The sequence below is a fragment of the Colossoma macropomum genome, unplaced genomic scaffold (assembly GCF_904425465.1).
Source record: "Colossoma macropomum unplaced genomic scaffold, Colossoma_macropomum, whole genome shotgun sequence".
NCBI classification, from domain to species: domain Eukaryota; kingdom Metazoa; phylum Chordata; class Actinopteri; order Characiformes; family Serrasalmidae; genus Colossoma; species Colossoma macropomum.
In genome coordinates this window covers 39242112-39267688 of record NW_023494802.1, presented here as the reverse complement: position 1 = coordinate 39267688, position 25577 = coordinate 39242112, and the positions used below count along the sequence as shown (strand labels likewise).

Below are 25577 nucleotides of genomic sequence, written 5' to 3'. Positions count from 1 at the left end.
AGGCAAAACAAAACTCCCCATTTGGCTGCAAAAACCTGCACAAATATGACCTTCATGGAAGATTCATCAGAAGAAATGTTTCCTGTGTCTTCACCGCAAAAGTCAGCGTCAAACATTTGCAAAAGAACATCGAAACAAGCCTGATGCAAAAACAACAACAGAAACAAGTCCTGTGGACTGATGAAATTAAAATAGAATGCTTGGCCTCAATAAGCAAATGTATGTTTGGAGAAAAAAGGATGCCAAATTTCATGTAAAGAACACCTCTTAAACTGTTAGGCCTTGGGGTGGATTGATCATGCTTTGGGCTTATGTTGCAGCCAGTGGGAAGAATGGACTCAATTCAATAACAGCAAATTCTGGAAGCAAATTTCGCATTGCCTGGAAATAAAAGCTGATGAAAAGAGGATGGCTTCTCACAGGATAATCCACAAAATCCACAATGAACTACTCAAGAGGTGCAAGCTGAAGGTTTTACCATGACCTTCACAGTCCCCTGACCTAACCATCATTGAAAATCTGTGGATAAACCTCAAAAGAGCAGTGAATGACAGTCCAAGAATCTCACAGAACTAGAAGCTTTTTGCAAGGAAGACTGGGTGAAAATCCCCAAAACAAGAACTGAAAGGCTCTTAGTTGGCTACAATGAGTGTTTACCAGCTGTGATATTTGCCAAAAGGTGTGTTACTAAGTACTGAACATGCAGGGCGCCTAAAGTTTTGCTTCGAGCCCTTTTGCTTTTTGTTATTTTTAAACTGTAAAAGATGGAAATAAAAAAGTAATCTTGCTTAAAATATGAAATGTGAAATCTTTAACTTTGTGTCTTTTGGAAATCAGGTTTTTGTTACTCGCTCAGGTCAAAATCTGCTCCAAATTTCTGTATGTAAGACTTTTACATACGGCTGTATGTAAGTAGTGTAAGCAAGTTTAATGTTTCTTCAGTTACATTTTCACAGGCTGAGGTGATGTTGTGCTCTGCTTGCCTTTCTGAAAAAAATAAACACACCACTCCATGATTTCAGTTCAGCATCGTAAATCCCTTTATATGTGCTCATCTTAATGCATATTATCCTGTAATGACAGGAAGATCAATGATAAATGATTTGAATTATTAAGTTATAAGATTGAGTAATTAAATACTAAACCCACTGAGAGATCTTTAGTGTTTAGCGGTTAATATGTCTACAGAAAGCAGATTTAGAGAGATATTTATAATTAACAATATAACAGTCTCCTGCTATTTTGTGGGTCCAACAACATTTTTATGTGAAAGACACTTTTATTAATCATTTCCTGGTAGAGAATTCCCACCCACAAGAAAAAAAAAACAATATATGTCTAACATGTAGATGTATAATTTCTCCACATCATTTATTCAGAATGCAGGACCATATTCACATTTCACCATCATTGTTCTTGGGTGAAAGCTTGAACTGCAGGAAGTGAGTAATAAAGTAACTGAACATGTACTAGTGTACTGACTCTAACATGTAGTATACTGACTCTAATATGCAGTGTACTGATGTGATTTTGAGCAGTTTGTTGTGTTTTATTAAATAAAAAATATCTGCAGACCAGTTTTAAAGTTTCTCAGTGGTCCTGATATGAGATCCACTGAACTATGACATGGTGGTGTTTCAGTCATTTTCTGTTAATGTTTATGTCCAATCAGGAACTGGAGCACAAAGTCATCTCTCTGGTGAAGAATCAGCTGAAGAGGTTCAAGAAGGTACTGAGTTCAGATTTCCCAGCATGCTCTGAGAGGGAGGTGGAGGATGAGGTGGATCAGACTGTCAGAGAAGGAACACTGCAGATCGCACTGCACGTCCTGAGGAACATGAACCAGACAGACCTCGCCAACACACTACAAACCAGTAAGAACTCTGTCACACTGGAACACTGAGCAGCTCTGGAAAGCCTGTATATACAGTGGTGATCTTTACATGAGGCTTAGGGTCCCCATGAAAATACAAAGCAGAAATATTGTGCATGTTAAATTTATTTATTTTATTATTTTAGTAATTTAATTAAGATTCATTTTTTTTAAGATGTTTTATGTATTATGCATATTTTGTTAAATTTGAAAACCTACCATTCACTCTCCAGTCCATAGAGTCCATATATAGAAACAAAGCCCACACAAACATTATAAGTGATAAACAATTAAAAAATAAAATATAAGATAAATGTAGGATTTGGGTTTTTTAAATACGCTAATAATATTCTTACCCCAATCTCAAAATTAGATATTGAAATTAGGTATATTGACCAGATTTAAGATGATTTTACTTGCCAAGACATCATTTTGTGCAGTGTAGATGGCTGTGCCACTCGGGGACCACCCAGAGCCTCGACTAGTTTACAAATGTGCCACCAGGGGGCCCCATTCCTGTCTTTAGCCTAGAACCTCAGAATCAATAATTCCACCCCTGACACAGTTTCCCTGATACAGAGCACATTCCATTATTTCTTTTCCATGATAAAGTTAATTATTTTTACAAGTAAACTGAGCATAGAAATTCTGGCAAGTTAAATATAAACAATCTGGAACAAATTTCTTCAGGACTAAAGAGCAAAAAGATGATCCTTTATTATCTAAATTAATTGTGGTTATTTAATTTTACTGATGATTCCTAGACAAAAGAACCACAGAGCACAGTTCAGTTTAATATTGTGCTCCGTGTTGATAGAAGGGTAATGTGTGTTATTGTGTTTGTGGTAAGGATGTCAGACATTAACATGTTTATTGTTATTGTTTATTGTAATAATCTTTTTTCAGAACTGGCTCCTGCTTGTCATCAAAAGTTCAAATCTACATTGAAAAAGAAATTCCAGAGAATTAATGAAGGAATCTCATATCATGGAGGCTCAACACTTCTGAGTGAGATCTACACAGAGCTCTACATTACAGAAGGGGGGAGTGTAGAGATCAAGAATGAACATGAGGTGAGACAGATTGAGACAGCGTCCAGGAGACCAGCAACACAGGAGAGACCCATCAACTGCAGTGACCTCTTTAAAGACACAGCCGTCAGAACTGTACTGACTAATGGAGTTGCTGGAATTGGAAAAACAGTCTCAGTGCAGAAGTTCATTCTGGACTGGGCTGAAGGAAAAGCAAATCAGGACATCCTCTTCATATTTCCACTTCCTTTTAGGGAGCTGAATTCAGTGAAGAGTAGAAAACTCAGTCTGGTTGATCTTCTTCGTCTCTTTTTCACAGACATAAAAAAGTTAAAACCAACAGATTATTATCAGTACAAAGTCTTGTTCATCTTTGATGGTCTGGATGAAAGTCGACTTCCTCTAGATTTCCAGAACAATGAGAGCTTGTCTGATGTAACACAGTCAGCCTCAGTGGATGAGCTGCTAACAAACCTCATCCAAGGGAATCTGCTTCCCTCTGCTCTTCTCTGGATCACCTCTCGACCAGCAGCATGTGGTCAGATCCCTCCTGAGTGTGTTGACCAGGTAACAGAGGTACGAGGATTCAGTGACCTGCAGAAAGAGGAATACTTCAGGAAGAGGATCACTGACCAGAGTCTGTCCAACAGAGTCAACACACATATGAAGTCATCAAGAAGCCTCTACATCATGTGCCACATACCGGTCTTCTGTTGGGTTGCAGCCACTGTTCTGGAGAAGATGCTGGGTGAAGCAGAGAGTGGAGAGATCCCCAAGACTCTGACTCAAATGTTCACACACTTCCTGATCTTTCAGATCAAACACAAAGACCAAAAGTACCATGGAAAATGTGACACTGATCCTCGGCAGACTAGAGAGATTATTCTGGCTCTGGGAAAACTGGCTTTCCAACAGCTGGAAAAAGGCAACCTGATCTTCTATGAGGAAGACCTGAGAGAGTGTGGCATTGATGTCAGAGAAGTGTCAGTGTACTCAGGAGTCTGCACTCAGATCTTCAGAGAGGAGTTGGGGCTGCACCTGGGGAAGGTGTTCAGCTTTGTCCATCTGAGTGTTCAGGAGTTTCTGGCTGCTTTGTTTGCATTTTTCTCCTTTATTTCTCAGAACAGAAATGTGCTGAAACAACAAACACATTCAGAATCAACAGTGACTGATTTTCTCAAGAGTGCAGTGGACAGAGCTTTACAGAGTGAGAATGGACACCTGGACCTTTTTCTCCGTTTCCTTCTGGGTCTCTCACTGGAGTCTAATCAGACTCTCTTACGAGGTCTACTGACCCATACAGGAAGCACTTCTAACTGCAGAGAGGAAACAGTTGAGTACATCAAGGAGAAGCTCAGGGAGAATCTCTCTCCAGAGAAATACATCAATCTGTTCCACTGTCTGAATGAACTGAATGACCACTCTCTAGTGCAGGAAGCCCAGACATACCTGAACAGAGGGAACTACTATGGTCTAGATGAAGTCACCCTCTCTCCTGCTCAGTGTTCAGCTCTGGTGTTTGTGTTGTTGAACTCAGAGGAGGAGCTGGATGAGTTTGACTTAAGCAAATATGACCCATCAGACGAATGTCTTCTGAGGCTTCTGCCAGTCGTTACAGCATCCAGAAAAGCTGAGTGAGTATTTCTATTATTACACATTTTACTGCACTGTTTAAGAGTGATTTTAGTCATAAAGTATTCCATGATTTTAGTGGAATGCAACCCTGTAATCCCTGATTAACAAGCCCTTACTGAGTTAAAGTGGATGTGTTTGTGCAGGAAATCACTACAATGTGCAGGGTTGGGATGTAAAAGTATCCAAGTAGAAAGAAATGAGGTGTCTGAGTTCAGTCCAAGTTACATTTTGAACAGGCAATATTCAGGACACAGTTACCTTTTTAAACTTTTAAGATTTGGATACCCACCAAATAAAAACATTACATTTTTAGAAATAACACTATTAATATTTCTTGATTGACTATTTTAAAACCTCAATCAGAGAAGAGAGGACAGAATGAAAGGTGGTATATTGAATATGGTAGAATATTGGAGGCAGAAGGTGGTACAGTATTGGAGCAGATTGAGGAAGGGAGGAAGACCCAGCTTTGGTTCCTTGGTGAGCAGGAAACGTGTTAAAGTCCACCTTTCAGAGGTTTGATTTAAAAGTATTAAACGTTCAGCCAAATGTGATGAAATGTTATGGTGTTTCACTGTGTGGCTGTTTGGCTTTTGCAAAATGTTTCCTAGAATCTTAAAGCACTTTTTTATACAAACTGTTCCACTTTACCTGAAAATATTTAGGAGACTTGTGACAACTCTCAAAAATTATTAATGTTTTAAATTTTATACGTTTTAAATTAATGCTTTTAAAACAGCCTTTGAATGGTGGATTTAACACGTTTCCTGCTCACCAAGGAACCAAAGCAGAGGCTTCCTCACTTCCTCAGAGCTCTGTGCAGGCCACAGGAGTTCCTTCACACCAAACTCACTAAGGCAGGTCTTTATAGAGTTTGCTTTGTGCACAGAGGCTCAAACTGCTGCCACAAAGTTGGAAGCATAGAATTATGTAACATTAATTTGTATATTTTTGTAGCATTATTATTACCCCTCACTGGAACTAAGGGGCCCAAATCCTGAAAAAAGACCTCTGGTCTTTTATTCTGTACCTGCAGTTTTTCTCCATTTACAATTTCTCTAAATGGTGTATTTCTTCAGTATTAATTGTACAGAATAAAAACAGACTTTTTAGTTCTTTGTGGGGTTTAGATTAATGATTGATACGAGTCCTTAAAAGATGATATTGTATAGTTGTTGGCAGTGTGTGAAATGACCCCTGGTGTGACCCCTGGTGTAACCCCCCCCACAAACATCTTGACTGGCTACTCCAGCATTGGCTGACTGCTAACTCATTCACCATAAAGGCATTGATGTGAGCTTTAATGGCAAAAATATTTGGTTTAATAATTCTTCTTTTGGAAATGCTCTTTTCCAGTTTAGTAATGTGCTCTTCCACACATTCACTGAGATCTCACACATCTTCTCTTCTGTCTTTGGTTTTAGAAATGAGTCACAATTCACTCTTTCTATCAGTCTCTTGGTCAGTTTCTTAGGCTACTTTTACACCGCAGGTAAAAGTGGCCCAAATCGGATCTTTTTCCTCGTATGTGACACAGATGTGTCATTTGTGTGGCTGTATGAACAGCTAAAATACATTGAATCTGACATTTTCAATTCCGATTTGAGATGCTTTCATATGTGGTACTGAAATCCGATCCGTATCCGATCCGTATCCGATCTGCGGCAATGCGACTCTGTCTGAACAGCCAGATCGGAATTCATGCAACTTTTACCTCAGTCCAAAGTGACATTCGTCATCATTTCGCGCTGCTGAGACTCATAAACATTTAGGCTGAAATTTCTGTACCCAAAAAATAGAAGAGACTCATCACAGCCGCTCCGTGTTCAAATAGGTTTCGAACGGCCGAACGCGGCCGGAGGAGCTCGAGGCTGCAGCATTTAAAGAATCTGAGGACATGAACCAAAGAAGTGACAGTGACCGAATAATGAGCCCTGTTTATGGCGAACTCAAACACGTGGTGGGTGATGAGCCCAGCTGTCAACCACTGGAACTTCATAAGCTCTCCTGTGATGGCGAAGACAAAACTGAAGCTCCGGGAGTGACAGGCGTTCACTGGCCATCATGACTGTTTTCCTCCGCCTCGTGAAGTATTGTTCTTTTGCGCATGCGGGTCGGTTTAGGAGCGAGATCTGTTCAGACTGATGTTGCATACAGATCACATTTAAAAGATAATCTGAACTGCCCAACAAAAAAATCGGATTTGGTGAGAAAATCAGATTCGGGCCACTTTTACCTCCTGTGTAAATGTAGCCTTAGATTTGTAAATATGCGATGACATATTGTAAAGTTGTTCAGAGGTATCCCAGGCATAGTTAGGCTATGAAGGATCAACTGAGTGAACCAGTTTACAACAGCGCCACCCTGAAGCAGCAGTGCTGCATCACTAGCTACTTAAGAAAATCAAAGATACAATCTCACCATTTCCTGAGTGAAGCAGCTAAACAATGACCTTTCCCTGAATTTGAATTTGAGCTTCTGTTTTTCTCAAACAGACAGTTTAACATCATAAGGTTGTTGTCAGTGAACCACCTAAATTTTGATTTTGAGACATTCATGGGGTCCAACTTGGGGGGGGGTCTAGAATCCCCCAGGACCCCCCCCCTATATTTTGCATCTTGGTTGTTGGCAGTTTCACTAACACTAATATGAATTTTGTTTGATGTTTTAATGAAAAAGAAAAATGTGCTGGATTTTGATTGATTAAAAAATCAGTGGTCTTGATATTTGTAATGAGTCATGTGAAGATGAAACTGAAAATGTAAGATTTTTTGCCAATTTGGATAGACGGGGATTAGGAGTGCAACAATTATTCAACTTAGTCGACTAAAATCGACGACCACATTAGTTGGCAACTAATTTAGAAGTCGATTAGTTGGTGACGTCATTACGCGTATTTGTCGCGCTCACTAGAAACGTTTCGACATCACCGCTCACTGAGACTCAACAACAGCGCGATGGGAGCCTCAAGAACAAAATCCTCAGAAGTGTGGGAGCAAAACTTAGAAAAAAAAGGTTGTCAGTTGTGCTGTTTGTAAAGCCGATCTTAGCTGGCATGAGAGCAGATCCTCCATGTTGGAGCATCTGAAGAGGAATCTTGTCGGCTCACTGTAGTTGGGCCAGAGGAGCAAGTAACTATAATTCACAGCTCCCTGTTCAGTTTCCAGATAACGCTTAGACTTTTAAACACTGCATCAGTGTCTGAACGCCGAGGCCACTGGTGCGGTCAAATTCACCGAACACAAGAGAGCGTTTGAGAACAGTTTTGGGTTTTCTGTGGACGTTTGGCTCCACTCGCTAACAGTTTAAGGAGGTAGTTCTCCGTGAACACACAGGGTAGCTGGACTAAGGGTCACCACTGAAATGAAGTGTTTACACAAAATCGTTCAAATTTCAAAACATTCTCCACTTTCCCATCCGCTCCATCACAGCGCATCTTCTCTGCAGCGGGGAGTTTCTGCTCTCAGAGGAGAGAGAGACTCTCACAGGAGCACAGAGAGACACTGACTTTCCTCCGTTTCACTGAAGATCTGTGACTGTAAAATTTAGTAAAGCAAAGTGTAGAAAAACAGCAGAGCACAGAGCACAGATCACAGACTGTACTGTTAAAATGTAACATTTAAAGTTAGATGTATTTTTTATTTACTTCATTAAAGAAAAACTGATTTATTTTTCTAATATTTTATTGCTGCTACTTTGCTGCAGTACATTTATTGCTTTACTTTCCTTGGTTATGAATTTTGACAGGAAAAAATACAATAGAGGTTTATTTTTATCTTTTGTATTAGCAGGAAAGTTAATTAAAACAGTGAATTCTTGAATGGTATTCATCTTTATTGTCTTCATTTTTAGTTAGCAAATGCATAAAACAACCTCAAGCCAAAAAAGCTAAAAGAAGGTATTTGGTAACGTAGTGATTTATAATCTGAATAATCGATTATTCGTTTCAGTAATCGATAGATTATTCTACTATGAAAGTAGTCGTTTGTTGCAGAGAATGTTGTTAATACATTTGCTGAGTTGATCACTGTAATGATCTTCTTACTGAACTTCCTAAGAAAACAGTCCATCTTCTACAGCGAATGCAACAGAACAAATCCTAACAAAAACTAACCAGAGAGATCAGATCACTCCCATTTAGAAAGAACTGCACTGACTGCATCTTTCAGAATAGATTTTAAAGTTCTGCTACTAGTTTTTAAGGCTTTAAATGAGCTTAAAGCACCACTTACATCACAGAGTGTCTGTCTGTTTATGTTCCAACATGAGATGTTAGATCTGCAGATACTGACATTCTGCAAACACCTTCAGTAAAATACAGAAAACGTGGAGAGGCTCTTTCAGAGAGTAAAACTCAGTGCACACATTTAATGTATCTCTTTAACCTGGTGTTTCATTAAAACTCTTCATTACTTATCTTTTTGAATTGTCATTGTTCTATATGACTTTACAGCCATGTTTCCAAAAAAAGATGGGTCGTTGTGCAAATACAGAATTTAGTGATTTGCAGATTATTTAAACCCTGTATATTGACAGTAGTACAAAGACAACATATCAAATGTTGAAACTGATATTTTATTGTTTTTTAAAACTATTTATGCCCATTTTGAATTTGATGCCAGCAACATGTTTCAAAAAAAGTTGGGACAGGGTGTTTACCACTGTGCTGTATGACCTCTTCTTTTAACAACTCTATTAGTGTTTGAGAACTGAGGAGATCAACTGCTGTAGTTTAGAAAGAGAAATGTTTTCATTTTGGTAGCCTTCACTGTAAACAGTCCATTATTATTGTGTTGTATACAGTGGTGATAAAAGTGTCTAAATCCTTTAAAATTACCCAGTTTTCTACATTAACTGGTCATAAAATATCATCACTTCTTCATCTACGTCACAAGTAGACAAACAAAATGTGCTAAAGCTAATAACACACAAACTATGATAATCTGTCATGTGTTTATTGTTCACACCAATTAAACATTCACAGTGCTGGTGGACAATTTCAGTGAACCCTTGTATTTAATAACTGGTCTAAAGTCGTTTGACAGCAATAACCTGAAGAAAGTGCTTTCAGTAGCTGCAGATCAGACCTGCACAACATTCAAGAGGAATATTTGAGTGTTGTTTCTTCTACTGAGCTTCAGCTGGTGGACAGCCACCCTCACTGTAGGATATCTTGATAAAGTTGAGATTTCATTTCTCTCTTGATGATGTCAGTCAGTCCAAGTCCAGAACAGCCCCAATTCATGATGCTCCCTCCAACGTTCCTCACTGTTGGGGATGATGTTTTCATGTCAGTATCTGAGCTTGTCTTTCCACCATATAGAGCTCATATCAGTAGTTTCAGAACTTCTGAACATCAGCAGCTCCTCTTTTACTGTTTCAGACAAAAGCTTGGTTGATGTTTCTGTGGAGCTGAAAAAGTTTTCAGAAAGTTCACTCATGAATGTTCTTTCAGCTGTTGAACCACCACTGGCTGACCATGTAATTTATTAGAGTGGTGTTTACTGGGGTTGAGGTCAAGGTTTTGAGCAGGCCAGTCAAGTTCTTCCACACCACATTCCACAAACCATTTATTTATGGACTCCAGTTTTCAAATGGGACACTGACACGTAGAAACAGGAAGAGTTGGAACCACATCTGTCTGTCTGTCTTTCTGTCCATCTATCTATCTGTGTTTACCTGCCAAGCCTGCAGAACAACTTACACTTTGAATGTCTTTAGTTTATTTTCTTTAAATACTGAATCTTTACTGGTCCACACAGGTACCAGTGTCTGTGTCAGAGAGAGATCATTAGTATCATTACCTCATTCTCTCTCTCTCTCTTTCTCTCTCTCTCTGTGTGTGTGTGTGTGTGTGTGTGTGTATATTATATATATATATATATATATATATATATATATATCTATATATATATCTATATATTGTGTGTGTGTGTGTGTGTTATATATATATATATATACATATACATATATATATATATATATAATTTTTCTGAGTCAGGGTGATGATTTTTGTCTAAATGTCTTTTTTTCCTGGTCTGTGTTTTGTAGGTCTGTTTGTATTTGAGGGTGTAATGATAATGTATCTGATATCATTTCTGTCACAGCCTGTCTCGGTGTTGTCTCTCAGAGAGAAGCTGTGCAGCTTTGGCCTCAGCTCTCAGCTCAAACGCTTCAAATCTGAGAGAACTGGATCTGAGTTATAATAGTCTGTGTGATTCAGGAGTGACGCTGCTCTCTGCTGGACTGGAGAATCAACACTGTAAACTGGAGACACTCAGGTATTAATTCATTGTACTGTTCTGCCTCCTGTTTTTGTGCTTTATGTGTTCATGTGTGTGTATGTTTGTGTGTTTGAAGGACAGAAAGAGAGACATGATGTTTATTTGTACTTGTAGTAATTTTACACCTTACTGAAAATATAAGGAGAGACAGTCTGTTCTAAGCTAATGGCTAACAGTGATATGTGTTCGGTGTTTAATGACGACTATTTTATTTCACTCATGAACGTTTCTTTCCTAGTTAGAATCCAGTTTCTGCTGGAGTGAAACTGCAGGTGTGTAAATTTGCGGCTCTGCAGTCCGAACGTTCCTCAGAGTGCATTTAGGGCGGAGAGGTTCCTGCAGGGCGTTGTAAGGAAAAAATTGTACCCAAAGAAAACATAATTTTTCAGTTTAGCACTAGTTTAACATGATCAGCGTGACACATAAAAACACATGAGATACATGTAAGTTCACTGGTCATTTTGGACAGCAGATAAAATGGTGATATTTGTAGTGCAGACATAAAGACGTCTGGTTCCTAGTACTATAATGGAGAACAATTTTGACTGTAAATTACTTTAGAAAGGAACATTTCATACCAAACTACTCTGAATGATTTTGTTTTACATCTAAACCATTAAATGATCAATTAATTTTGCTAAATGGTTGGAGTTCCCCTTTAAAGAGAAAGTGTGAGACTGTTGAATGAGAACTGGGTAGATCCTTATTTTACAGAACAAGAGTTAACTAATATTTAATTAAGGTAAATATGTGGTACTTACGAGTAATTTTTTGATACATACTTTGCAAATATTTTGTTTTTTACATAACACACTACTAATTACTTACAGCGGCACTTATTCAGAAGTTGAAAGGTAAATATGAAGGTTTTAGTGATTCAGCCTTTCAGTGAGTAAGAAGAACCAATCAGCTGGTAAAACCCTCCAACAGGCGGAGGAAACTTAATGTGATAAACTTACCAAGTCTGGAATAGAGAGCTGTGTTTCTCAGATACAGCAAACAGAGAAATATTATATTAGACACAAACTACAAGGAGCAGAATGGAACTGCAGGAGAGAACCACTAAAACCTGCTTCTGCACTGAAGAAGATACTAGAGTGTGTGGTAGTGTTTACACAGTGAAGGACACTTTGTAGATCCTGCTCTAATAATAATAATAATAATAATAATAATAATAATAATAATAATGGCAACAGTAGCAGCAATAATAGTACTAGTGATAACAATACTAATAATTGTTTTGTGTTTTGTTTTTGTTATTTTTACTGTTACTAATATAATTTTTTCTCTTGTTTGATGTTGTGATTTTGTTCTCGTCTGACTGGTAGAAAATACTGTGATATAAATTTGAGTTTATATCGCCGACGACTGACAGTGACTGACTTACACAATGACAACAACAAACATCAGACACAGAAACTTTCCTCTGTCTCTGATTACCAAACACACACACACACACACACACACACACACGTCTCTTCACTGTGTGTGATGTCATCACTGCGGGGCAGATGGGAGCTGTAGTTTTTTGCACACTCATTAGATTATGTTGAACTCTGTGTTTGAATCGTTACTGAACTCTGCTGTCGGTCTTTTAGATTTAATATCTTGAATGATTGTTATATTCATGTATATTATGTTGATTTTCTCTGTATTGAAAGTCTTTTTTCACTGTTTAGCTTGTTTTTGTACAAAACATTTCATTTTAGCTTTAATCCTGTGTGTGTTTTGTTTTCATTCATCCATTTATCACACAAAACACACCCCCCCTTTACCTTTTCCTGTCTTTTTTAATTAGATCTGATCTATAACAGCATATACGGTTATGAACACTGTGTATGGTTTTGCTCTGCAAACCACAAAGACATAAAAACAGTTACTGTGTAAATACTTTGTACAACGATACGCTTTATTTTACAGCCCTGTTTCCATAATGTTACTGAGAACTTACCAGTAAACATACCATTTAATATGGAATGAGTTACTATCCTGAAAAAAAGGTACTTACTGAGTACTCAGTTGTTGGTACCCTGCAGTTTTTACACTGTTAACATGACTTGTAATCTACTCTACTCTGTCACACAGAGATCACATAGTCATTTACTTCCTGAAGCAGTTTGGTAGAACTTGTCTTTACTGTGTAACTTTTCAGCATTAAAAGCTGAAATATACCTCATATTTATCACATTAGTTTTATTAGTTACATATTAAAGTTGCAGAGTATGCAGGTATATATTACTTGTAGTTGTTACATATTTACTATTAAACTCTGAGTAAGTACTGCTGTACATATATATGGACTTGCTAAGTATGTACCAGAAAATTGCTTGTAAGTACATATTTACCTATTAAATACCAGGTACTGTACCTTAAAAAGTGTTAAACCAGGTGTGGACACTAAGATAACCCTCACCAATAGCTCACCCAGACCAACAGCTCCAGCTCAGCTTCAGTACAGACAATCAGACAGACCTACAGTACAAAGTGTGGTCTTTGCCCAAACAACACCCAGTTACTATTGTTTTGTACACAGTGGCAAATAAAATTTTGTACATACTTTGATATCACTGAGTTTTCTGCATGAATTGATAAAAAAAAATATTTTCTTCTTCATCTAAGTCACAAGTACAGACAAACACAATGGGCTAAAGCTAATAACACACAAACAATGATAATCTTTCATGTGTTTATTGTTCCCACCAATTAAACATTCACAGTGCTGGTGGAAAAAGTCAGTGAACCCTTGTATTTAATAACTGGTCAAGAACCATTTGACAGCAATAACCTCAAGCTAGTGTTTTCAGTAGCTGCAGATCAGACCTGCACAGCGTTCCAGAGGAATATTGAACTGTAGGAGATCTTGATAAACTTGAGAATTCATTTTTCTCTTGATGATTCCAGGCAATCCAGACACAAAGGCAGCAAATCTGCCCCAAACTATGATCCCTTCACAGCACTTCACTGTTGGGGTGATGGTTTCATGTTGATGCAGAGTCCTTTACTCCACAGTGAGCAGCAGCTTCCTCTGTGGTGTCCTGCTATAGACACCATGTCTGTTGTTCATGTGTTAGTAGGTGTGAACCATGACTCAGCATCAGAAAACTGACCACTAATTCCACATAATGGTCATTTTCCCAAATAAACCTGCACACTACACAAACAGTGTCAGCGGTGGGCAGAATTAAATCAGTGGGCACGGCGGCCTGTAAGATTTTAATAACCTGCCCTTTGATCAGAGCATTACTTTACGAACAAAGTCATAACATAACAGAGTCCATCCTCCTGTCCTTCTGGATGTAGTGGTTGATGGGGGGGTCATGCTGCTGATCCTTTGCTTTTTAAATTAATCAACAATAGCTTCTCAAGCGTTCTGATGGTGATGGGCTGACTTGGATAAACTTCCTAAATCACAAAATCCATCTCTGGCCCGAGACCCCCTCTCCGCCCCCAACAACAAGTGGTCCCAGCAGCAGAGCCTTTTTCTCCTTGGTGAATCCGTCATCCAGGGTGTCGTGGTGTAATTGCTGGAGTTGAAAAGCCTCTCAAAAGCATTTTAAGCACCAAACTAAGCTCTGGTGTTGGTCGTCCTTCACCGATTAACTCCAACTCTTCATTAAAAGTTCATCTAGAAAACGGTTCAGATAATAAACTCAGCGATGTCCTCCTCACCAGCGGCAACGTTACTCTCAGCTTCCATCACGAACCAACAAGCTCGCTAGCTTTCTTCACTAACTTCGTCTCCAGAGCCTGTGTGTCTCCACAGCGGGCAGAACTTGTCATAAACTTAGCCATAACAAAGCCCACCCATTAAAAGGGATATGATTGGTCAGTTTTACTGTCATTTGAAGTTGGTCTCTCACTGAATTACTATTGCTTGGCCTGCTGTAAATTAATAGCTGGACCACCAATCACCATCATTCTTTCCTGCAACAGCAGATACAGCAAAATTCCTATAGGGGGAGACAAAGGGGCTTCTCTAATTTAACCCTTCACATTCCAGTACATATTTAATAGGCAGGTTTAAAGGATTTATTTGTTTATATTTGTGTTTGTTTAGATGTTGATTGTCAAAATATGATCAGATAAAACTAGAACTGCTCATTTTTAACATATTATTTTTAGAATATCTTAGTCCGTCTCTGAGGACGTAGAGGGTCCTGACGGTTCCCCTCTGTGTGTTAGACTCTTGAACAGAGATGTAAACCAGTTCCAGTGATTCCTTTAAGCCTTTAGCTGTTACTGTACCATATTTACTGATTTACTTACTTACTTTTTTCTGCCAAGCCTAAAATACATTTTTAACATTTCAGTCTCTTTTCTCTAAACACTGAACCTTTACTAGTCCACACAGGTGTTCACCCAGTGACCATGCAAGAGAGAATTAGTATCATTACCTCTCTGTCTCTCTCTCTCTCTCTCTCTCTCTCACTCCTCACACACACACACACACACACACACACACACACACATAAACACAAATGCTTTTAAGACTGATTTTTGTCTAAATGTGTTTTTTTCCTGGTGTGTGTTTTGTAGGTCTGTTTGTATTTGAGGTGTAATGATAATGTATCTGATATCATTTCTGTCACAGGCTGTCTCGGTGTCGTCTCTCAGAGAGAAGCTGTGCAGCTTTGGCCTCAGTTCTCAGCTCAAACACCTCAAGTCTGAGAGAACTGGATCTGAGTGATAATAGTCTGTGTGATTCAGGAGTGACGCTGCTCTCTGCTGGACTGGAGAATCAACACTGTAAACTGGAGAAACTCAGGTATTAATTCATTGTACTTTTCTGCCTCCTTAACATACTTTGCTGTTTCTGTGCTTTATGTGTTCATGTGTGTGTATGTTTGTGTGTTTGAAGGACAGAAAGAGAGACATGATGTTTATTTGTACTTGTAGTAATTTTACTTTTCACTGAAAATATAAGGAGTAAAAATTAGTAGAACAACAAACTACTAAGTATTCAGAGCTGCACTTACTGAGAAGTTTAAAAGGTGTATATGAAATACTTATATGTAAATTTTGGGTACATACTTTGCAAAAAACTTCATGAACAGTATCGGGTATAACTACTGTATAACTACATACTCTGAATTTAATGATAAATGTGTTATACTTACTAGAAATATTTATTGCATAATTTTCAAGTTCAGTATGTAAGTACAGAGTAACTAATGTGAGAAATATCAGGAATATTTCAGCTTTTAGTGATTCAGTGTTTCTGTAAGTATATGCATATGTGACAGAGGAAGTAGATATAAACTAGAAGTAGAATAAATTAGATTAAGTACCTTTATTTCAGTACAGTAACACATTTAGTATTACTTGGTACATTTACTGGTAAGTTCTCTGTAATAGTGTTGTAACATTGTAGTAACAGAACTGTAAAATAATCTAACTGTGTGCATAGTAATTACACACCACCCACATGTTCTAATAGTGTTTTTTGTGTGTCTTTGTGACATGCAGATCATATAACCATACACTTTTTTCACTGTGTGTGATGTCATCACTGCGGGGCTGATGGGAGCTGTAGTTTTTTTGCACACTTTTTAGATTATGTTAAACTCTGTGTTTTAATCGTTACTGAACTCTGCTGTTGGCCTTTTAGGTTTAACAGCCATTGTTTGCTAATCTAGATCTGATCTGTAACAATATGTATGGTTATGAAAGCTGTGTATGGTTATGGTTATGAACACTATGGTTATGAATACTGTGTATGGTTATGAATACTGTGTATAGATTTTCTCTGCATACTACAAAGAAAACAGTTACTGTGTAAATACTGTATACAAATTTACACTTTATTTTGCAGCCCTGTTTCCATAATATTACTGAGATCTTATCAGTAAACATCCCATTGAATGAGTTACTATGCTGTAAAAAGGTACTTTCTGAGTACTCAGTCGTAGGAATCCTGCATGGTCTTTACCATGTAACTTTTCAGCATTAAAAGCTGAAATGTACCTCACATTAGTTGTGCTAGTTTCATATTAAACTTTCAAAGCACCAAATATTTATTTATTGTTTGTAATTATTATTAACACAATTAAACTCTGAGTAAGTACTGTTGTACATACCTCGCACATACTATGTATTTGGTATATACCAGAATATGTACCAGAAAATTACTTGTAAGTACATATTTACCTATTAAATACTAGGTACAGTTTCATAAAATAAAGTGCTAAAGAAAACTGACCAAAAAAGTATTTAAGCCAGTAGTAGAAGCTGCAGATGTGTAAGTGCTAATCCAGGTGTGGTCACTAAGATAACCCTCACCAATAGCTCACCCGAACCAACAGCTCCAGCTCAGCTTCAGTACAGACAATCAGACAGACCTACAGTACAAAGTGTGGTCTTTGCCCAAACAACACCCAGTTATTATTTTTTTACATAAAGTGGCAAGAAAAATATTTGGCTCTTTTGAAGTTACTCAGTTTTTTGCATTAATTGGTCATAAAATGTGATTTTGTCTTCATCTGAGTCACAACTACAGAAAAACACTTGTGCTAAAGCTAATAGCACAAACAGTGATAATATTTCATGTGTTTCTTATTGATGTGCACAGCAGTTAAACATTCACAGTACTGGTGAAAAAGTCAGTGAATTTTTGACAGCATAACCTGTAGGGAGTGTTTTCAGTAGCTGCAGGTCAGACCTGAACAACGTTCAAGAGGAATATTGGAACATTCTTCCTTCTACTGAGCTTCAGCCGGTGGACAGCCACCCTGACCTGAACTGTGGAATACCTTGATAAACGTGGGAACGTATAAACATATCAACCATATAAAGCCCATATCAGTAGTTTCAGAACTTCTGAACATCAGCACCTCCTCTTTTACTGTTTCAGACAAAAGCTTGGTTGATGCTTCTGTGGAGCTGAAAAAGTTTTCAGAGTCTTTACTCATGGATGTTCTTTCAGTGCTTAGATCAGCACTGGTAGATCATCTTATTCATCCTAAAGGTGCTGGAAGGGGTTGAGGTCAAGGCTTTGAGAAGGTCAGACAGCTCCTTCCACACCACATTCAGCAAATCATTTCTTTATGGACTGTAGTTTCTGAATGGGTCATTGTGATGCTGAACCAGAAGAGTTGGAACCACATCTGTCTGTCTGTCTGTCTGTCCATCTATCTATCTGTGTTTAACTGCCAAGCCTGCAGAACAACTTACACTTTTAATGTCTTCAGTTTATTTTCTTTAAATACTGAATCTTTACTGGTCCACACAGGTATTTAACCAGTGTCTGTGTCAGAGAGAGATTAGTATCATTACCTCATTCTTCCTCTCTCTCTCTCTCTCTCTCTCTCTCTCTCTCACTCAAACACACAAACAAATACTTGAACACTTGAAATGTTTTTAATACATCACGCTTTTTTCCTCTCCTAATGTTAAACTGTGTTTTGTGTTTTACTAAGTTAACAGTTTTAAATGCTGTATTGTTTCAGCTTCTGCACTAGTTTTGTATTGTATAGTTTTGTGGGTGTGTCAGTTATATATAACATAAAACTGTCTTGCTGCATTTGTTTATGTCAGTGTTCATATAAAACAAGTACATCTAGTTTTATACTGAGTTGCCATTTGAACAATTGATAATAGTTTTGGTGTGTTAATAGAAGGTCAGTTATCAGACATGAGTTTGACTGTAAAAATACACCATTAACACCATTAGAGGATCATACAGAATGAATTCAATTATGTAGTGTGTAGTTTCTTAATTGCTTGTGTGAGATGTTGGTGTTTGTATAGATTGTATATGTAGTTGTGTGTAGAACCGTAAATGTGAGGACGTTTTCTTCATCTCTCTACAGATTATTTGACTGCGGGATTACAGAGGAAGGCTGTATAGCTCTGGGTAAAGCTTTGAAATCAAATCTATCACACTTGAGAGAGCTGGAACTGGGCAGGAATAAAACCAGGAGAGTCAGGAGTGAAGATGCTTTCTGCTCTACTAGAAGATCCACACTGTAAACTGGAGAAACTACAGTAAGTTACTGACCTGCTTTCACATTACACACATACACACACACACACATACACACATACAGATGCACACATACACGGAAAAGACAGAAAGAGAAAGGGAGTGAGAGAGGGAGTGAGAGAGAGAGAGTGAGAGAGAGCGAGAGAGATAGTGAGAGAGAGCGAGAGAGAGGGGGAGATGTGTAATGGCTTTGTGAGGTGGGTCTCATTGTTCTGTCTTGTGTGTTTGTGATGGTTTGTACAAAGTTTGCATGTTGAGTCTGTGGCTGCAAAAAGTGTGTTCATATCTGACATTCTGTCTTATTCTATGTTTTACAGCATCAAAGACCACATTTACTGGTAGGAGCGTCTCACACTCAAGGCTTATGAGCAGAGGACGACGTCTCATAGAACCAAGTCTTGGTCATCAGGTTTGGACTGTTGTTTTCCTGTATAACAGTCGCTGCACCTTGGATAGAACGTCTGTCAAACTCCTGACATTTGAGGACGACCTCACATTGTTTAGCAGGACACAAGGTGCTTCTCCTCCTCCCAAAACACCTGGACTCAACATCAACCCTCTCAAACCAGTGGAAACGTTGACAGACTTTCATAAACTCAGTCTAGAAATCAATACTTTTTGATTTGCACTGTTTAATCATATACATAGTATACATGGTTGTAGTTTTCCTCCTCATGTTCAGTTATTCTGTATTTCGTTTGAATTTGATATGTACTTTATATAAAGCCTTTACATAATTGTATGCATTGTTTTTTTTCCCCACACTTTAATAATAAAAGTCTGTGGACATTACATGATGTCATCCAGAAGTTATCATTTCAAACCCCAGTTATGTTTACCAAGGGGTGGTGTGGTCTTCATGGTGAAAGCCTGAGGTCATCACAGAAAAGGCCAGCTGTGTTAGCCTAAGGTGATTCAGTGTACTTGGTAACAGCCTGAGGTCATCACTGTAAAACTCAGCTATAGACAATATAGTTTACATGGTAACAGGTTAAGGTGATCATAGTAAATCCCAGCTTTGTCAGGCTCTGGATCATTTAGTCTACATAACAGTCTGGGCTCATTATAGTAAGAGCCTAAAGTTAAACTACAAATATATGATTTTCATGTTAAAGTTGGTGAGATTAAAACCTTCCAAGAACAAACTAACATCGACTCACCAACCAGAGCAAAATGTTTTAAGCAGGATGGAGAAGCAGCATAAAAACACCCAGCTTTTCAGTCAGATAATATGTTTGGTTAAGCACAGAAGACTTTGGGGCACAAATCTCACAAAGCCTTTTCACAGAGTCCTTAAACAAAAAGGCAGAATGTATGTAACTCAAAAACTGACCAACCTAAATGTTTTACTTTCTCCTCAAGTTTCTCCTCCTTAACGCCATGGCAGTTGCATGTGGTGTCGCTATGACAACCAGCTACATTGATACTGTACCTGCAGTGGAAAACGATGTAGCTGGTACCAAAAGCAGAGCTGAGTTGAGTCGTATCATGAAGTGGAAAAGCACCATTAGTGTGATCTTTGCTCCATTTTGACTCTTGTGAGAAAACGCTGACATCAGTCTGAATGTCCACCAGGTGGCAGTAATTACAGCTGTTGACAGAATCCCTGAAAATTCATCTGAAACAAAATTCCTTTGAGGGGGAAAAGCCTCAAAAATCTCAGGACACCTAAAAGTCTTAAAAACATCATCTATTTCTTTTTTGGTTTGTGATTAATAAAAACACCACATTTTATTTTGAGGAAAACGACATCACGAACATATTCATGACAAAAACTAAAACAGAATCAACATCTACATGATCTTTAAAATAAATCCTTACTGCAGAGAGAGAGAGAGAGAGAATCGTATCTGTCTCTGTTCTCTCCATTTACAGGATTCATTCACTTTGTTTAAACAGTAACACTGAAAATCAAACTTTACTGAAAATTTTCAAAACTTTGTCGTCAAATGTTTAGCAGACAGTTTACAGAGCCATGAAGAAGCATTTGCCTCATATTGTCTTCTATTGTTGTATATTTGTCAAAATTGATTGATTCAGGTTCCTGGTTCCTCATGTTCTCATTGTCTTATATTGTATTATGTCTGAGGATCTAAAACCATTTAGAAACACTTTGTACTTCACACAGTCAGTGTCTCTAAATGAGGGAGTCATTTGTAGGACTGCACAGAATCTGCATCTGCAGGCCTCCAACAAGAACATCACTCAATATATTTCAACATTCAAGTTGCTTGAAAATAGTCTCAATCTATACTGGTATGTTGGTTCTAGATTGCAGAGCAACATTTGTAGAGGAAAAGCCCCCCAGTAAGCCCCTCTGAACATAAATAAGCATATTTCTCATTTCAGATTTAAGAGATACAGACAGGTGACAAATTAAAGGAAAAACTTGAATGAACAATTGGAGAAACATAACGAGTGCAGATGGTTCTAGACAGGTGTTCTAGATAATACAGTAAAGCATTTAATCTCCTATCAAACTCTGTGGCCAGTATGAAACACTGAGCAGCCCAGTTGACCTTGATTGTGGATCATTTAGGGGCGCAGATGGAGCTTCAGTCACACAGACGTCTAAACTGGACAGTGTTTTAATAGGAACAGAGACTAAAGTGACCTCTGCATTTAGATCAGTGTGAAAGACTTTAGTAAACAGGGCTGGTCAGTAATTCATGTTTGTGCATTATTGTGATCTGTAAAGTAGAACATGAGAGCAGATGTTCCTCAGGTGACTGAGAACGTCAATGAAGAACGTAGGGCTGTAGGGCAGGAACCCCTCATTATAAAGTCCACTGACCATATCAGAGCTCACTGGAAAAGTGATGGTCAGAGGAGTCAGTCGTCCTGTTAGACACCTATGGGAGATTTTGGACAGATGTTTAGACAGCGCTGTCCACCACCATCATCAAAACACCAGCTGAGAGCTCGACTTTTGAAGTTCTAAGCTTTAGAAAATAAAACCCTGATGTGGAATTTTGGCGGATTTTGGCGCAGAAAATGACGTCATCTGAATTCCCAGATCAGGACTAACAAAGCCACCAGTGTTTGTGGATGTGCGGTACTGCAGTCCGGAGCTCGAGCCGGTAGAAATCCGAATCGCTGACCGCGAGACGACTTTACTGCGGTCTCTGACCGGAAAGAAGCGCTTTCACTATTCACAGTCAAACCGCTGCAGAAAGGAGCCCGACTGTCCATCTAAACTGGACTCATCCTGCTGCGGTCATTGGGGACCAGCTGAGGTCAGTCGCATCTCTTCATGATCAGCGTCTCATTTGGTGACCAGCAGGAACGCGCGAGATGCGGAGTCGCCTTAACCCTCCTGCTGTGTTCCGGTCAGATCTGACCGATTCACAAGTTTCCTCTTTGAAAAGTGTAGTAATTTCCTCTGTTTGTCTTGAGGCTCCCTGACTTTGTTCACACGTGGTTTCTGAACACCTAAAACAAATCTGACATACTTTTATAAAAATGTGGCTGTTTTATGGAACTTGTATACAAATATATAGAAAACTGTAAATATGTCCAAACAGTGTACGGGTCAAGCTTTTTTGGGCAATAAATAAACTGTTTTCAATAAATAAATCATACCGGTCAGTTCTGACCGGAACACAAACGTTGTTATTTTGTGCCACAGTTTAGAAGTGAAAACTGAACTGGTTTAAAAAGTGACCTTGGTGAAGATTTCAGTGAAGTGCTCTGTGACCAACACGACAGTAGGCTTCATCTTAGTACTCGTTACAGTCAAAATAATATGTAAATGATGTGTTTCCTAAAAAAACGGGCGGTTTGAGCTAAATGAGGCCTGCAGGACACAAACAGCAAAGACAAGTTCAAAACTTACAACGTTCACAAGAGCTGAAGTTCATAAAACATCTACACAACATCAGGTGATGATATATGTGTTACTGTTCATTTAGAATGGAATAAAATGATCCGGTCTAAAGTGACCGAGAACACTATGAGTGTTAGCCGAAACGAACACAACAGGAGGGTTAATGACGCAAATCTAAAGCCAGCAGGTCAAATTACCGCACTGTGTGTAGAAGCTGCGCAGAGACAATTTATAAAGGAGCATAAATCATCACAAGCCTTCAGTACAGCAGAGCACTTTACTACATAATGAAGAGCAGCTATACTTCCTAATAGTGACCACTGTAGAACAAACACACACAGACAGATATATGACTAAATAATAACATCACTATAATCATTACAGATTAAACATCTATCATTATTATTCAATCATGTTTATATAATAATAATAATAATAATGATAATGATAATGATAATAATACTAATAATAGTAACAAAAATAATAATAATAATAACAATAATGATACATAATGCAAACCAGTCGAATTATTTTATGACTATTATTATTATTATTATTATTATTATTATATAAATAAAATAACGCATAAATCATATAACATTCTTTAATTATTGAATAAATAAATACATATAAGTAAATAAATAAATAAATAAATAACAAAGACATAACTTGAATTATTATTACTATTTAATTTATTTATTTTACAATAATAAGAATAATTACTCTAATAATTATTATAAATAATGGAAATAATTGTATTTATTATGATTATAATGATAATATTTTTTATTTTAAAATAAAAATAAAGCATAAATCTAATTATTTTATATGATAAATAAATACATAATAAATGAAAAATAAATAATATAAAGTACATTAAAAGATCAGATTAATAAAAAACAAGGTTATAAAATGTCTTTCCCGCTTAATGAAGTGCTGAGCTGTGATTGGTCTGTTAGTAAATCGTTTCTGGTTCACTAAACAACATTAAACTCTTAGTTTTGTTTATATGAACATTAAGAATCACTGTTCACCACATTTCATCTCAGTTTTCTACACCGTCAAAAACACCATCAGACAGACTTTCTCTCTTTCAGAGAGACTTTATCTCTCCTCCTTCTGATTGATCTTTTTGGAGTGGATCAGTAAATTAGAGGTTTGGACTTCACTTCAAAAACACTTCACTACAAACTAAATCAAAGAAGTGTCTTTAAACTGATCCACAAACATCACCCAGTACTGTAATGTGTTGTTTGGAGGCCATGAAATCTGCACTCCGAGCAAGAATCAGTTTAAGCTCATTAAAGGGTTCAGTTCACTAACAGCCAGCTCACTACACGGACTGCAGCTCGTCCACTCTGATGGAGTCAGACTGAAAGGAAACTCATCAGCCCAGATTTCCTTCATGTTTCTCTGGATTTCAGCTCCGGCAGCGACACGAGAGAATCATCTGCCCGACTGGCCGTAGAGTTTGGGCTCCTAATAGCTCTAAATCAGCAGGAGGTTCTTATTTTATCATTAAACTGTCAAAGAGCTCAGAGTTTGTATTGATCACCAGTCAAATTAGAGAGGCTGCTTTCACTCAGAATGGGGCGGGGCCATCACACAAGGCCAGAGTTCAGATGTGCTGCTCTCATTTCTGAGAGCCGACTTGCTCACAGCTACAGAACAGGCCTGCGCTAACGGAGCTAATGTGTTTGAGATGTTCAGCCTTTTGCAATGAGATGTTGCTGAAATAAAGAAATGCTGCTGGTGCAGCTCGACTGCAGTAGCCTAGCATGATACAGCTTTACCCACAACACAGACTCAGTCCAGCTCAGTGAAGCTTCACTGACATCAGTTTAGACAGTAAAGACTCTAATCTGTGTTTCTGGGTGTGGAGCCATCAGCTTAAGCTGCTTTTGATCCACTGTCCTCATTAGCACTAGAGGCTAACAGGAGCTTAGCGAGAAGGCTAAAGCAGCACATTCACAGATCTTCTTATTCTAAACGAGTGTTGAGGTTTAGAGACTCAATTATGGCCTTTTTAGAAACTTCCTGAGCAAAACAATAAAACATTAAAGGATTTAACAAATTCAGCAGAAATGATTTTTGTAGCTGAGCTTTAAAGTACAAACACAAAGACGGGGGATTTCTGTTTATAGACCCCCAAATATATCATAATTACTATAACTTCAGAAGTTCTCATATAAAAGCATATTACTGTACGAACATCTGTGCAGTTAGACAAAGAGAACAATATTAAAAAGACATCAATCCTTATGCAGAATTTCTGCTTATAGAGGAACAAATGTAATAAAACTAACACACACAGACAGATATATGACTAAATAATATCATTATAATAATTAAAGATTAAATATCTTTATTATTATTATTTAATTATTTGTTTTACAATAATCATGATTTTAATAATCATAAATAATGTAAATGAGTTTTTATTATTCATGACTATTATTATTTTTTTAATCATTTGTTTATTTTATAATCATAATAGTAAGTTATCTAAATCAGTGTAATTATTTTAAGATGACTATTATTGTTATATTATTATTATTATTATTATTATTATTATTATACAAAAAATAAAGCATAAATAAAATTAAGTTCTTAATTTAAGAAATAAATACATATAAATAAATAGATAAATACAAATAAATATTTTGAATTATTATTATGTATTTATTTATTTTACTATTGTAAGAATATTATAATAATGATTATAATGTAAATAAGTACATTTATTATTCTGAGAATTATTATTTTTATTATTTTAAAATCAAAATAAAGCATAAATTAAATAAGATTTTTATATTATTGAATAAATAAATTGATAATAATAACAATAATAATAATAAGTGAAAACTATTAAAAAGCCATCAATCCTTATGCGTAATTTCTGCATATAAATTATTCATACACAAGCATCAAAATGCATGATTCTATA

The 25577-nt window shown here is 37.3% G+C and overlaps 1 protein-coding gene across 4 annotated transcripts in view; it reads left to right on the top strand.

The window, feature by feature from the left end:
* The window catches only part of LOC118822182 (NACHT, LRR and PYD domains-containing protein 3-like), a 221074-nt gene extending 201493 nt beyond the window's left edge, over positions 1-19581 (top strand). Inside the window, exons 8-13 of one of the 4 annotated variants that reach the window (XM_036591092.1) lie at positions 1673-1874; positions 2780-4538; positions 10647-10820; positions 15415-15588; positions 18632-18806; positions 19122-19569. In XM_036591092.1, coding sequence (XP_036446985.1) covers positions 1673-1874; positions 2780-4538; positions 10647-10820; positions 15415-15588; positions 18632-18791 — 2469 coding nt within the window. In that variant the 3' untranslated portion in view covers positions 18792-18806; positions 19122-19569. The other 3 variants (XM_036591090.1, XM_036591094.1, XR_005008425.1) reach the window with 3 other exon arrangements.
* The last annotated feature ends 5996 nt before the right edge of the window (positions 19582-25577 follow it).